Source organism: Sinocyclocheilus grahami, unplaced genomic scaffold, assembly GCF_001515645.1.
Source record: "Sinocyclocheilus grahami isolate Dianchi unplaced genomic scaffold, SAMN03320097.WGS_v1.1 scaffold1781.1, whole genome shotgun sequence".
NCBI lineage: Eukaryota > Metazoa > Chordata > Actinopteri > Cypriniformes > Cyprinidae > Sinocyclocheilus > Sinocyclocheilus grahami.
Genome location: NW_015506960.1, coordinates 98,451 through 114,094, shown reverse-complemented (window position 1 = coordinate 114,094; position 15,644 = coordinate 98,451). Strand labels below are relative to the sequence as shown.

Below are 15,644 nucleotides of genomic sequence, written 5' to 3'. Positions count from 1 at the left end.
ACCCATATGATCTCAGGTTTTTAGACATGAACACTTATCATATGATCCTCAACAGTGGTGACAATAATTATTCATACTGCAGTGCATGATGGGAGTTTTTACTATGGTGTTACCCAGCATGCATTGCAGCATGAAGCATTTTGTTGATGTTCACCATTGTTGAGATTCATATGCTGGTTCTGGATGTCTGTGTGTGTCTAATTACTTCAGGAATGCAATTTTTCATATGCATTAAATTAATGTAAAATGCATTGACTATAACTAATGAGCAACACTTGGTTTGCATGCTGAAGTGTCACAGGTTTGGTATTACAGAACCTCAACATGTAAATTAAAAAAGTTTATTTTGATTGTAGTAAGTCCAGCTCATGATGATTATCATATGGTAATAGATAAAAGTTAATTGCTGCTTTATGGGCAGCTCAGGTTTCTTCTATCACTACACCATACTCATCACTACAGATAAATATTTAACACAGTAGTCAAGGGTCAAGACCACAACTAACGCAAACACTGATCTCCATGATGGTGACAGAATTTTAACCAATAAAACATCAACATCTGATCCTCTGCAATTCTCAATAACAGCAGGTGTTCATCACTAATGCACAATCATCATTTAATTAGTCACTTAATTATCTCATTAACTTTAACTCTTTGAAGACTTGGGATTTGACTTGAAGACTTGCTTGTGACGTGAAAGTAATGACTTGGTCCCACCTCTGCTTGAGTCTACATAGAAATAATATATATAAGGTACAAATAACTGAATGAAACACAACCAGTAAAAGATCAAAATTAAACTTCTTGCAGATAACAGCTAGTTAACCTAAGCACCCATACATTTAAGACTGGAGCTAGCTAAGAGATTTACACTACACTGTAAAAAAAAATCTGTTAAATTTACGGTAAAATACAGGCAGCTATGGTTGCCAGAACTTTACCGTGAAAAATACAGTAGCAACATTTTAGGTTTTACAGTACTGTTTAAATTTACAGTGAAAAACTGTATTTCATTAACTGATACAATGTTAATACACAAACCTTTGAGTTAACTCATTTTATTTGCAGAAACCGACTGCACTTAATTTGGCCAATTGAAATTTGTTGATAAACTAACATATATAATGTTTAAGTAACGCAAGCATATTGGTCTTAAGAACTGTTTTGCTTAAGTCCATGAAGAAAAACCTACTGATTTATGCAAAGTCGTTAAAAGCATCAATTCAACTCAAATCTCCTGCAAATAACAGCAGCACACATTCATCAGCAACTACACAGCTAATGCCTTTAAACAAAGCAACATGAATCATATTATCAGTGTTTCTTGTTCTTCTCCTGGACTGAAGCACAGACTCTACTCTTCAGCACAATGTTAACCTCACAAAACCCAGACAAACAGAAACCCAACAGAACATTCAACACTAGCAGATCTCTCCTATATCATTGTGTGTAAAAACACATAGAAATATACTTAATCTCAGCATTTACTCTCCTTTTACGGAGTTTAAATTTCTGTTAGGTTTCACAGTGCATTGCTGCTTTTACTTGACTTTACAGTAAATTACTGGCAACAGTGTTGCCAGTGTATCACTCTTTTACAGTTTGTTTGGCATAAAATTAATTTACAGTTTATTACTGTTAAAATTGTATCTTACACATTTAAACCTTTCAACCCCACAGACAAATCCTGTAGTGTCCACACTACAAAGAGATAAAGTAACACTGACGCAGGGTTGCAGTGAGATAATTAATTGAATATGTCAGTAATTGCTGAGTGTTAGAGATGAACACCTGCTGTTAACAAGCAGAATCACTGAAGCAAAGAGGAACAAGAACAGAACACTGAAAAGAGACGAGCAGAAACACAAGAACTACAACTGACTTCCACCATTACACATTATTACACTTATTACTAAACAGTTTGACTTTATTTCTGTCATACATCTACAGAAGCTCTTATTGAGAATTAACAGAGGTTCAGATGTTTGTGTTTTATTGAAAATGTTTGGTCTGAATTACTGTTTTGGTGGTCAGTGTTTTCTTCAGTTGAGCTCCTGACACTTGACATTTTAATATCAGCTGGTTTTCTGGCTGTTGAAACGGTGTGTTCACAAAGCACATTTGTTACAGCAAAACCAGAGTAAGACGATTAATGAATGCTGGTTATATATTAATGAAGAAGTGCTCCTAATGTAGTTGCATAATTCACTAATTTCATTGTGTCTAATGCCTTACTAATCGTGCAACATTATTAACACAGTTAAATTTCATTTTACCACCACCATGAAACTACAACAAGAGCTACTGCAGCAATCAATTATAATGAAGGATGTTAAAGCACATTGTGCAAGAAAAGAACTGCACCACTGAAAAACACCCAGACATAAAAAAATCAGCATATGAATCTCAACAATGGTAGCAATAAAATAAAAAAAACAAGAGAGAAACTTTTCATATCTCAAAACAGGCTACAAAATGTCAACAAAAATATCAGCAAAACCATACATGTAAATAAAGAAAATAGTAATACCATTCAGCTGCATAATTTATTCACGCTGCAGTGCATGCTGGGAGTTTCATTTTATGCTGGAACCCAGCATGCGTTGCGACATGAAACTTCTGTCACCATTGTTGAGATTCCTGAGCTGATTGTTGATATCTGTGAGTGTCTAAGACATGCTGGAGTTTAAGATTTTAATTGAAAATTTTTGTAAATGGGTGATTAGTGAAACATTGTTCAATCTTATACAGGAGAATCTCAGAGCTTTTGCAATCAATAGACATAAATACAGATGAAACACCGGGATAAATAAGTTAAAAATTAATTCAGCTCAGAGATTCAGATGAGTCATAATATAACCAATATCGTCTGACCCATTTTATCTTACCATAAGAAACATTCGGTACCACTTTATATTGTGTCCCTAATACCTGTGTACTTACATAGTAACTAGATGTGTACATAGTATGTAACCACAGTGTAAGTACACATTGGTACATAGTATCTACAGGTCTAATGCTTGTGTAACAACCCACTGAATGGTATGTGTAAGTACAAATGTGTAACAGGACATTGGTAACAACACTTTTTGGTAATGAAAGTACAAATGTGTAACAGGACTAACAGCACTTTTTGGTAAAGAATGTGTTACACTTTATATTAGATTTATCATGTAATTACTCTGATGTTACACAGCAGCGGCCAGTAAGTTAGGCTTTACATATAAATTGTGGTTGCTGTCCAGAATGTTACACGTTATATTAAGTGGACAGTTCCTGAGGAGTTACCATGTAAGTACACTGGTATTGCAGTGGTGCACCAACTCGAGATCCAACTCCTACCACTTTACATATCCCTAAACCTATCTCCAACCCTGGATCCCATTTCCACCCCTAAACCTACCCATCTCCACCCCCTGGATCAAATTGTTCCAATTACTCTTATACATATTGTTGTTACAAAATGTAGTTATATAATTAGTTACACGAGTACTTAGTGAAGTGAAAAAAAGTGTTGTTACCAATGTCCTGTTACACATTTGTACTTAAACAAACCATCCTGAGGGTTGTTACATGTGTGTAGTTACAGAAATATTACAGCTGAAGATACTATGTACACAGTAAAATCCTGAGTGTTAAATTAACACTGCTCGGAGCATATATGGTCCCACTCTACAAGAGTGTTAAAGTAACACTGAAGCAGTGTTAAAGTTAATGAGATAATTATGTGACTAATTAAGTGCTGATTGAGCATTAGTGATGAACACCTGCTGTTACCAAGCAGAATCACTGAAGAAAAGAGAAACAATAACTAACTTCAGCCACAGCCTTAAATTGGAATTAACTGAAATTAAAGAAGACATTAAATCTCTCAAGATCTTAGCAGAAGATGATTAATCATCTCCCCAAACAGTATCACCAGCTTTACACATTACTAACCAGTAGGGATGCACCGATACCACTTTTTCCAGTACTCGCCCGATACGATACTTTTATTTTTGGTACTTGCCGATACCGAGTACCGATACCAATATTTTTATTGCATTTGTAATTTTTTAAAATATTGGGTACAGAAACCAAAAGAGTATGTATAATGTTAGATGGTGAAACTTTAGCAAAACACGTGCAACACGTGCATCTATTTGTACTGATGCAGAATAGTACAGCCCAGCGCATTTCACACAAGCTGCTAGATTCACTTTCGCCTAAGTCGTGTATGCCTAAGGTTAAAAATAAATGACATTTATAGTGAATGCCCCTATAAATGGTCTTATTGTTACAATTTAGTTTTAATCCCAATTATGCTTGTGCTAAGTGAGTGAAAATCGAAGATCACACAACAGAATTGTGCGCGCTTGCTCTCTCTCCCTACCGTTAAGTAACTTGTACATTGTTTTACTTACTTGTTTTTGACATATCCGACTGAACTACAAACTTTCCAGTGATGTCTGTGAGAAAGGTATATTCACATGACAAGCTTGCGCATCTGCGCCGCCGCGCGCTCAATCCACTCAGCGTGCTTTGTTTATCAGCTCGCGCACATCAGCTAGACAGGCGTTAATACTGAATGTTTAACATTATCGTATCGGTGCATCCCTACTAACCAGTTTGAATTTTTGTTTATCATGCATCTTAAAATTTCTTATTAAGAATTAACAGAGATTTAGATGTTAATGTTTATTGAAAATAATACAATTTGAAGTCACCGCTGTGGAGATACATGTTTTAGTTGGGCTCTTTACCCTTGACTTTTAAACATCAGTTTTTCTCTGGTTGCTGTAATTATGTTTATCAAACACATTATGGCAAGAAATGAACAAGAGAAAATATTTTCAGATTTTTTTTTTTTTTATGAAACATTTCTCATTTGCAAGGACATATTATTGATAATTACATTGTTGCCCTGTAGCAGCCAGGTTTGCTGATATCACCAGTGATGATGTGTAATATAGTTTCAGTCCCAACTGAACCTTCATTAAATAATAGGAAAAACTTTAAAATCTGTATACGGTAGATTAGATAATCTGTACTGTTTAGAAACGCAGACATCAAGAATCAGCATATGAATCTCAACAATGGTGATGATCATCAGACAGATTCATGTTGCAGTGCATTCTGGGTGCACCAATCATAACTCAGCATGCATTGCGACATGAATAAATTATGCAGCTGCATTGTCTTAGTATTTTCTTTTATTTTGACTTTTTACTGCCTTGTTTTGTGACGTTCAAAAACACATATTATCAGAATATTTTGTCACCATTGCTGAGATTCACATGCTGATTCTTCATGTCTATGAATGCCAGAATTGAAACCTTTTAAAGAACCATATTTTTAAAGTCATTTATGAAAGTTTTTTTCACATTATCTCATATTACTGCAACAAAATTGAAATCATAAAAACACTACAGTTATAGATAAACTGAAATCAGAGTCTCAGACACATGACATGATTTTACCATAAATGCCATCACATATGTGTTTAATACACACTATACTGCCAGCCACAGAGAAACTTAAATGTAAAAAGTTATGGGTCAAGAGGCAACTTAAGCAACCACTATTCACAAAAACGGTAAATTGAAAAGAAAAAGAAAAACATCTAAACATTAATTCTAAATAAAGAACTTCAGTTTTAGATAGTTTAACTGGTTAGTAATGCAAGAAGCTGGTGATGCTGTTTGTGGAGATGATTAATCATCTTCTGCTGAGATCTTGAGAGATTTAATGTCTTCTTTTATTTCAGATTATTTCATCTAAGGCTGTGGCTGAAGTCAGTTGTAGTTCTTGTGTTTCTCTTTTCTTCAGTGATTCTGTTTGTTAACAGCAGCTGTTCATCACTAACACTCAATTAGCACTTAATTAATCACATAATTATCTCATTAACTTTAACACTGCTTCAGTGTTACTTTAACACTCTTTTAGAGTGGGACCGTATGAACAACTTAACACTCGGGAATTTACTGTGAATGTTACTGTAAGAATTTGGGCATTTTTCTACAGCAAGGGTTAACAGTGTAATTTTGAACATTTCTCATGGGCATTTAAATCTCTTTTTTTATAATTTGATCTGTAAAAGAAAACCTGCCTAATAATTCTGCACAACTGAAAATAAGGAGTTTTTCACTTTCAACCTTCATGGACAATTATATATCACTTATAAATGATTAAATACCAGAGGTGGGACATTCAAGTCACAAGCAAGTCTTCAAGTCAAATCCCAAGTCCTCAAAGAGTTAAAGTTAATGAGATAATTAAGTGAGTAATTAAATGATGATTGTGCATTAGTGATGAACAGCTGCTGTTATTGAGAATTACAGAGGATCAGATGTTGATGTTTTATTGGTTAAAATGATGTCACCATCATGGAGATCAGTGTTTGCTTTAGTTGTGCTCTTGACCCTTGACTATATAAATATTTTTTTTGTTTGTTTGGTTATTATGACAGCGTTAATAAAGTACATTGCTTATAGCAAGAAAAGCCAAGAAAGATTTTAAGTAGTTATTGATAATTTTATAGTTATTGGTGTCTTGGTTAACTGATCTCATTCAGTGGTTAAGCTCTAATGACATGTGTTTTTTTATTAGTTTCTTGTTATTTGCAATAGCTATACGTTACTGCAATATCAGATGACAAACTACTACTGAAAGATTTTTAAAGGGGTCATGTGGTCATTTTTATAAGGTCATTCTATTTTCCCTTTCTTTAGTGTGTTGTGTAGCTTTTTGTCCATGTATAAGATCTGCAGAGTTACAAACCTCAAATTATTGAGTACCGTGACTCACATCATGGTACTGTCGTGAACGCACGTCCACAAGAGACGCAGTAGAGACGAAAATGTGGAATAAAGTCGTTATTTTTGTTTTCTTTGCACAAAAATGTATTCTCGTAGCTTCGCAACTTTACAGTTGAACCACTGATGTCACACTGACTACTCTGTCGATCATCTTGGTACTTTTCTGGACCTTGAACGTGGTAGTGACCTTGCTGTCTATGGGAGGGCCAGAGAGCCCTCAGATTTAATCAGAAATATCTTAAATTGTGTTCTGAAGATGGACGAAGGTCTTACGGGTTTGGAACAACACGAGGGTGAGTAATTAATGACAGAATTAAAATTTTTGGGTGAACTAACCCTGAACTGTATTAATGTGTTTTTGCTCAAGAGAGATCTGTTAGTTTAATGTAGTTTTGTGGGTTACCATTGTGCTGGAGAATAGAGCTTGTGCTTCAGTCAATGATGAGCCTAAAAAAAAGTTCTGCTGCTTTATTTAAAGACAGTAATTGTGGAGTTAATGCAGTGATGATCTCTTTGCTAAGTGCTTCGGCACATACTTGTGTGCTATTGCTGATGATGAACTTCAGCGATTTGAGTTGTAGTCATGTTTTTGTTACTTTAATGTTATACGTTAAGTCTTTGCAGTTTTCAGTGGACTGAAATTAAATAAGTCAACCAAATGTTTACACACTATCTCAGCAGTGAAGAAATCTCAATTGTAGTTAATTTAGTGAATTGAATTTCACAACAATTTTTCCAATTTACTGTAAAATGTATGTATAGCATTACAAGTTCACAGTTGCTCTTGTAATTTCACTCATATTTATAAATGTTTCTACTGTTTTTTTCAGTTTGCTGTATTTTTACAGTGCTTTTGTAAATGTACAGTATTTCTGGCAACCAAAATTGTTAGTAAGTTGCTGTACATTTTACAGTATTTTTTTTACAGTGTGATTAAGTCTGATGTGGTTTGGAATTGGTAAAATGTGCTTGAAAAATATATATGATCAGAATATCAATGTGCTGAATAATCAATTTGCATGCACTGTGTGTATATATATATATATATAGCTCCTGTTAATTCTGCCAACATCTGAAAGTTTGGATGAATAGTGATTAATACGCAGAACGAGTGTGTAGAAAGAGTTAATGTAAATATAATTACCTGCACAGTATGCTGAATTGCAGAGAGTTGGTCTAACCAGCTCATAGACATAATAATTGCCTGGACAGGCTTTGACTTTAATGGGAAAAGACCCAAAATAGCAGCAGTAATTGTTATAGTGACCGCAGACATCTCGAGTGACGACTCCATCTTCAACTGTTGGGTGTCCACCACGAATCCACAGTGGAGCAGCAGTGCCACAGCTATACTGAGCAACACACGTGTCTGGGATGTGAGCGCTCATGTTGTTAATGAAGAGACGATACCAGCCGCTCCAGGTGACATACTGGTCACAATTACTGCCTGAAGCATATTTGTTAGTGGCTCTCCATGGATTGTCCAGCACAGTGTAGTTGTAGCAGGGGTCAACAGAGGTATATTCTGTAATTAAAATATTTATTTTTTAGCAGTACATTCTACAGTACAAATGAACATTACTAGCAGCTGTTCTCATACAATCTCCTTCAGAAATGAAGACATTACTAATCAGCAGAAACGTGTTTATTTCCCCAGATTTAAATTCTAATACAGGTCCAAATGCACAGAAGCTCAACATGCCAATCTACAGATCTGATCATGTACAGTTAAAATACCACAACACAATACATTACCAACTGATTCAGTGACAGTTATACAGGCCAAGACATCTGGAAAAAAAAGTAATGAATACAAATTAATGAACAACGTTGCAAAGGGTGCAACATGTGTAATAGTGACAACTGACCAAATACAAAAATAAAACAGCATTGGCATGATTTTACTTAAAGGGGAATGTTCAATAAAAAAATAATAATAATAAAATACAAAAAAAATAAAAAATAATAACAATTTTAAACTGACTATTCAAATGACATTTCATTTGCATTTAAGACATAATAAAAATAATTTTGAAACTTGACAACTTATTTTTTAAACTACACACTGTAAAACATTGCCCTGTAAATTAATGGTAAAATACTGGCAACAATGTTGTCAGTAATTTACTGTTAATTGTGCAATTCTTTACTGTAGTCTAGTTTACAGTATTTTACTGGAAAGATACCATGGTCTAAATTTAAAACTAATTTCATTTTTAGAAACCGACTTCCGTAATTGGCCAACTGCTAATTAAATTTATAAACTAATATTTTTAACATGAACATATTAATACTATAAACATGTTCCATTTGAGTCTACTTGGAAATAATAAGCAAAAATAACTGAATGAAACAATTGTGTCTTTTTATCTTACACGTTTAAACCTTTCAACCCCACAGGAAAATCCTGTAGTGTCCACACTACAAAGAGAAAAAGTAACACTGACGCAGGGTTGCAGTGAGATAATTAAGTGAATATGTAGCAGAGTTGGGACTTTCAAGTCACAAGCAAGTCGTCAAGTCATATCCCAAGTCCTCAAAGAGTTAAAGTTAATGAGATAATTAAGTGACTAATTAAATGATGATTGTGCATTAGTGATGAACACCTGCTGTTACCAATCAACATCATTGAAGAAAAGAGAAACACAAGAACTACATCTGACTTCAGCCACAGTCTTGGATGAAATCAACTGGAAAAAAAAAAAATAATGCCACCATATTTGTGGTCAAAGTTTAAGTTGGTCTCTTGACCCTTTTAGTAATTTGCTTCTAAGTAATTGCAATAATGTTTCACGACAAACGTTTGTGCATTGCTGAATCAAGCCTTGGAGTAGCAGATTAACTTACGCTCTCTGCTTATAACTCAAGATGAATGAACATCATGAAGTGGTCTCTCTCTTCGTGTAAGCATAACTGCAGATCAGATATCTCCAAAATGGGATGGAACTCCAAAAGTCGGTAGAACCTCCAAAATGGGACGGGGTCTCGTCACACAAAGATTTTCACCATTGGCTCTGGCTTCAGCAAATTGTTGTTGACTTGCATTTCAAAATAGAACTTTATAAATTCAACTTTGTTTCTAGTTGATCTAAAATTAAATATGCTATATAAATATTCTCAGTGAGCTCAGAACCCAAAGCTTGTGGCTAGTAGTGTCCGGACTGGAGTTTGAACCTCTGCTTAATGATATAAACGGGAATCACCCACGAGCTCTCCCGCAAGCCGTCCCAGCGCAGCGCAGGGGAAAGATTTTACTCTATCTCTTTGTTTTAAGCAACAGGGTGTCCTGGAGCTTGAAATTTGCAGGGTAGAAGGGAGTAGTGATGCTGGGTATAACTAAAAAGGTGCCATTGTCCAGTGAGGTCTGTCATTCCCCTGGAACCTCAATCTAGTCGTTGGGGAATGGCCCGGTTTAGCGATCTCATATCGCATAATCTTATTAAGTGCTTTTCTCCTGAACTGCAACTTTCTTTACCGCTATTCAACGCCAAACCTGCCGTGCAGTCAATTTCACTGGTCAACCCTTTAAATCCCACAACAAAATCCTTGGTTTTAAATGAACACTTATAATGTGTGCATACTACAGAGTGTTAGAGTACCACTGAAGCAGTGCTGAAGTTAATGAGATAATTCTGTGATTAATTCAGTGCTGATTGAGCATTAGTGACGAACAGCTGCTGTTAACAAGCAGAATCACTGAATGAAAGATACTTTACAACTGACTTTAGTCACAGCCTTAGATGAAATCAACTGACATAAAAGAAGACATTAAATCTCTCAAGATCTGATTAAACAACTTCTAAAACAGCATTACCAGCTTCACTTATTACCAGACTGACTTTATTTTTTTCTGTCAGACGTCTACAGAAGTGCTTATTGAGAGTTGCAGAGGTTTAGATCTTTTTTTTTCTTCTTTTTACTACCTTGATGGAGATCAGTGTTTACTTTAGTTGGGCTCTTGAACCTTGACTTTTTTACATTACCTTTTCTTTGGTTGCTGTAACAATGTGTTTTTGAAACATGTTTGTTATAACAAAAAAAAGAGTCAAAGAAAAACAAAATCTGGTATTGTTGTTTATGGATGGAAAATAACAATCATTCTCTTACTGCTGATTCACTTCTGATTCACTGATTTAATCATTAGTTCAATACAAAGTAAATAAACAGATCAGTTCTGAACCTCACAAAACATGCTACTAAAACTCAACACAAAAACAAAAGCAAAAATAAAAGCACATAGAAAGAATTCAAGAAAATAAGTGGACAATTGAGAAGGACAATTCAGTAGCATAATTTATTCATGCCGCAATGCATGCTGGGAGTAAAGGGTGAATTTTGTCCTGTGCTGGTACCCAGCAAGCATTGCAGCATGAAGCTTTTGATTGTCACCCTTGTTGAGATTCATGTGCTGATTCTTGATGTCTCTCTTTGAATGTAAATAACATAGAAATCTAAAATAATATAAACTCAAACTGTTATTAAATCATTATTTTTGGGTTGCCGCAACACTGATTAATCTTATGCTGTGAACAAAACAAACAAAAATGTATAGATAAAAAAAAAAAAAAACACTCATGTAATTAAACACGGGTGAATCACAATCAGTCCAGCAGACGATGTTTGTGATAATTAGAAAACAACCAATATCATCTAAATAACCATAAGAATTGTGCAATAAATAATGCATTTTAAAAACACAGTTATAGCAATCAAATTAAAAACTGATACTGATCTGTCATAGGTCAGGAACCCAACTAAAGCAAACTGATCTCCACAATGGTAATGTCAAACGAAACAAAACATCATCATCTAAACCTCTGTTCATTCTCAATAAGATCTGCTGTAGATGTCTGACAGAAATAAAATCAGTCTGTTTAGAAATGTGTGAGGCTGGTAAAGCTGTTCGTTGAGTTGTTTAAATCTTCAGTTGATTTCATCTAAGGCTGTGGCTGAAGTCAGCTGTAGTTCCCTTTCAATACTTCACTCGTACTGCGTCTTGCTTAAGACGCATATGGGAAAAAGCCTTTTTCTCCTGAACTGAAGCCTATTTCTTTCACGCAGTGAAACTGCACGGCCATTGGTTCGTGCTGGGTTTTAAAAACGAACCAATGACGCGGCAGTGGAGCTGTACGAGCCTATGGCGACGAAGCCCGCCAAAGCCCGCCAGAATGGGCGGGGCATCTGGCTATATAAGCGGGCGCTCGCCACAGGATTCTCAGATTTTTTCTCCTTCGACGACGATTCTACACTCATCGCTGATCCTGAAAGCCTGCTCGCCATTGACACACCTTCGCAGCTGGAATCGAGACCTCACAGCACAGCTGACCTGCTTCTCCGCCACTACAGCGACGCAGCAGTTCCGGTCCGTTTTCCCCTGCCGCCATCTGGCGATTCTAAAAGAGCTTATTTCTAGAAAGTAAGCCCTAAAAGAGCAAACTGTAGCAACGTTGTTGCAAATGTCGCTCTGCGAGTGTGGCTCATGCAGGGAAACTTGCACGATGTAGAAGAGCAATGAATATGTCATCTGTCTGGGCAGACCTCACGCAGAGACTGTTCTTTCGCCGAGACGGAATGCTCACTCGAGCATGAGTTTCACTCTTCTCCGCTCGCGGACCGCCTTCACTGGATGTAGCCCCGCTCTCCCATTTCTCCTCTCTCAGTGAGTCTCGGAGAGAGAAGCAGAGGAGTCAGGGAGCTAAGCAACCGGGTCTGAGCGATCGCATGCCGGCACTGTACCCGCGTGCTCGCTCTCCCCGTTGCACTCGGATCCACCGCAGAAGGGCAGTGAGCTACGCGCTTACTGAGACAGAATGTTCACTCGAGCATGAGTCTCGCTCTTGTCCACGTGCGGACCGCCTTCACGGAAAGCAGCCCAACTCTCCCGTTTCTCCTCTCTCAGCGAGCCTCAGAGAAGGAAACAGCGGAGTCAGGGAATAAGCAATCGGTCTGACTGATCTCTTGCCGGCACTGTGCCTGCGTGCTCTCTCTCCATTGCACTCATATCCGCCGCAGAAGGGCAGTGAGCTATGCGCTTACTAAGACAGAATGCTCACTCGAGCATGAGTCTCGCTTTTCTCCACTCGTGGACCGCCTTTCACTATACAGCCCCGCTCACAGACACGGGCCGCTTTTACAAAAGCAGTTGCCCCGTTCGTTCGTGGAAGCCGGCCCCGCCTCCCCGCGCTCATGTTTCTCTCCTCCCAGCTACCTCGGTGGAAGCAATGACGAGCTCACGGGTTGAACGATCAGAATTGAGCAAACCTCTACACACATCATGCGTGCTTAATCTGCCAGTGTGTGTTACACATGGGGATCAGTGCACCTCGTTATATGAGCAGCTTAATCCTCCCAGGCAGATCAAAGCGAAACGCGGGCGGTTTCGCATTTGTGTGTGCGTCGCTAAGCCCTGCCTCCCCTGCTCTGGTGTTTCTCTCCTCCCAGTTACTCGGAGGCAGAAAGGGCAAACTCCCTCTTCCATCACTCATACGTGTTCTGCCCCCATGCGGCCAGTCACCCGAGTTAATTCAGCCCCTCGTTACACGGGCTGAGGCCTGGCAGGCCATCCCCGGGGTGTCGGAATGGGTTATGGGCATAATAAAGTGAGGATATTCACTCCAATTCGCTCGAAGACCCCCGCGCTTCAGCGGCATGGTCCCCACCTCCGTGCAGAGCACCCTGTCCTGCGCTCAGAGGTGATGAATTTGCTGGCAAAAGGAGCCGTGGAAAGGGTTCCTCCAGTCCAGAGCGAGTCAGGCCTTTACAGCCGTTACTTCCTGGTCCCCAAAAGAGATGGTGGCCTCCGGCCCATCCTCGACCTCAGACACCTGAATCGCGCCCTCATAAGGAGGTCGTTCAGGATGATTACATTGAAACAGATCCTCGCACAAATTCGCTTGAGAGACTGGTTCTTTTCCCTGGCAGTCTGAGGCAGAACTAATATCTCACAGAGCCCTCCTTCTCAGCCACCTGGAGTGCCTGGGACTCAGGGTCAATTTTGCCAAAAGCTCATTGCTTCCCAGCCAACGAATCTCGTTCCTGGGAACAATCTTCGGCTCAGCTCAAATGAAAGCTGTAGTCACGCCAGAACAAGCTCTGGCCATACGGAGGCTGGAAACCTCCTTCAAGATCGGTACCGCTTGCCCGCTCAAAGCGTTTCAAAGGATGCTTAGCCTCATGGCAGCAGCATCTCCAGTGTTACAGTTGGGTCTGCTGCGTATGCGCCCCCTTCAGTGCTGGTTGAAACCACAGGTTCCATTCCATGCGTGGCGTCACGGACGTCTGCATATCAGGGTGAGGCAGGCCTGTGTATCGGCCCTGACCCCCTGGAAGAGCTCCCATTGGATGGAACTGGGCATGGCCATGGGGATGGTTCACAGAAGGACAGTTGTCACGACAGACGCCCCCAACTCAGGTTGGGGGGCGCTGTGCGAGGGCATACTGACCTTCGGCCACTGGTTGATGGCGGAAAAAGGCTTCCACATCAACTGCCTGGAAATGTTAGCAGTATGTCGAGCCTGTCAGTTCTTCCTGCCAGTCCTGAAAGGGCACCATGTGCTAATCCGATCGGACAACATGTCGGTTGTGTCCTACATAAATCGCCAGAGAGGCCTCTCTTCAAAGCGTCTCTTCGTGCTAGTGGAGCGCTTCTTAGAGTGGGCTCAACCCAACCTGCGCTCGCTAAAGGCAGTGCATATACCGGGCAAATTGAACCGAGGAGCAAACATGTTATCAAGGAGCAATGTCCCCTCAGGAGAGGGGACGCTCCATCCGCAAACGGTTCAGAAAATCTGGGAGATCTTCGGCGAGGCCGAGGTAGACCTCTTCGCCTCAGAAGACAACTCTCACTGCCAAATTTATTTTTTCAAAGACCAAGGACGCGTTGGCCCACGATTGGCCTAACCTCCTTCTTTATGCATTCCCCCCGATTGCTCTGATCCCACAGGAAATCAGGCGAGTGAGGGAACAAGAACACAGGGTTCTCCTGGTAGCCCCCCTGTGGATGAACCAGCTGTGGCTATCAGAGCTGACTCAGCTACTGGTAGCGGCCCCTTGGCCTGTTCCACTGAGACGGGATCTCCTCTCTCAAGCGAACGGGACATTATGGCATCCTCGGCCCGACCTATGGGCCCTGCACCTCTGGCCGCTCAACGGGAGCTTTGCGCGCCTACAAGCCGCCAACATTAGGTCGCTATCGCTAAAGACTGCTCTGCTTCTAGCACTAGCATCAGTAAAGCGACCAGCAGGTGCTCTCAATTATCCCTGCCTGTCTGGAATTCGGGCCTAACGACTCTAAAGTCATCCTGAAACTGAGGCACAGTTACACATCTAAAGTGCTCTACACTCCGTTCAGAACACAGGTCATTACGCTCTCCGCGCTTCCTCCAACTGAAGAGGACAGAGAGCTATCTCTGCTCTGCCTCGTCAGGGCGTTGAGAATCTATATTGAGAGTTCCGCTCCCTATAGGCGATCGGAACAACTCTTTGTTAGCTTCGGTAACCGCACCAAGGGGTTTCCTGTTGCGAAGCAAAGAATCTCTAGATGGATAGTAGACGCCATCTCGCTAGCATACTCTTCCTTGGGCCTCCAATGCCCCATTGGAGTATGGGCCCACTCGACTAGAGGCATCGCCTCGTCGTGGGCATGGTCCAGTGGTGTGTCCGTTGCGGATATTTGTGAGGCGGCCGGCTGGGCCTCGACATCCACGTTTGCGAGGTTTTATAACCTGGATCCTTTCCGCTTGAAATGGCACGCGCTGTGTAAACAGACATGACAGAGAGCCCTTGGCCGTGCCGCGCGCAAGTTCTCTGGTATTGTTCACCTGTTAGCTCTCGACCCCTGGGTGT

At 39.7% G+C, this 15,644-nt stretch overlaps 1 protein-coding gene across 1 annotated transcript in view; it reads right to left on the bottom strand.

Moving 5' to 3' along the window:
* The window catches only part of LOC107572605 (uncharacterized), a gene marked incomplete at its 3' end in the record, with an annotated part of 68,933 nt that overhangs the window by 26,657 nt on the left and 26,632 nt on the right, over positions 1–15,644 (bottom strand). The window contains exons 2-4 of the mRNA XM_016259025.1: positions 7,945–8,325; positions 3,849–3,871; positions 666–684 (exon numbers count right to left, since the gene is read on the bottom strand). Coding sequence (XP_016114511.1) covers positions 666–684; positions 3,849–3,871; positions 7,945–8,325 — 423 coding nt within the window. The remainder of the gene's footprint in view (positions 1–665; positions 685–3,848; positions 3,872–7,944; positions 8,326–15,644) is intronic.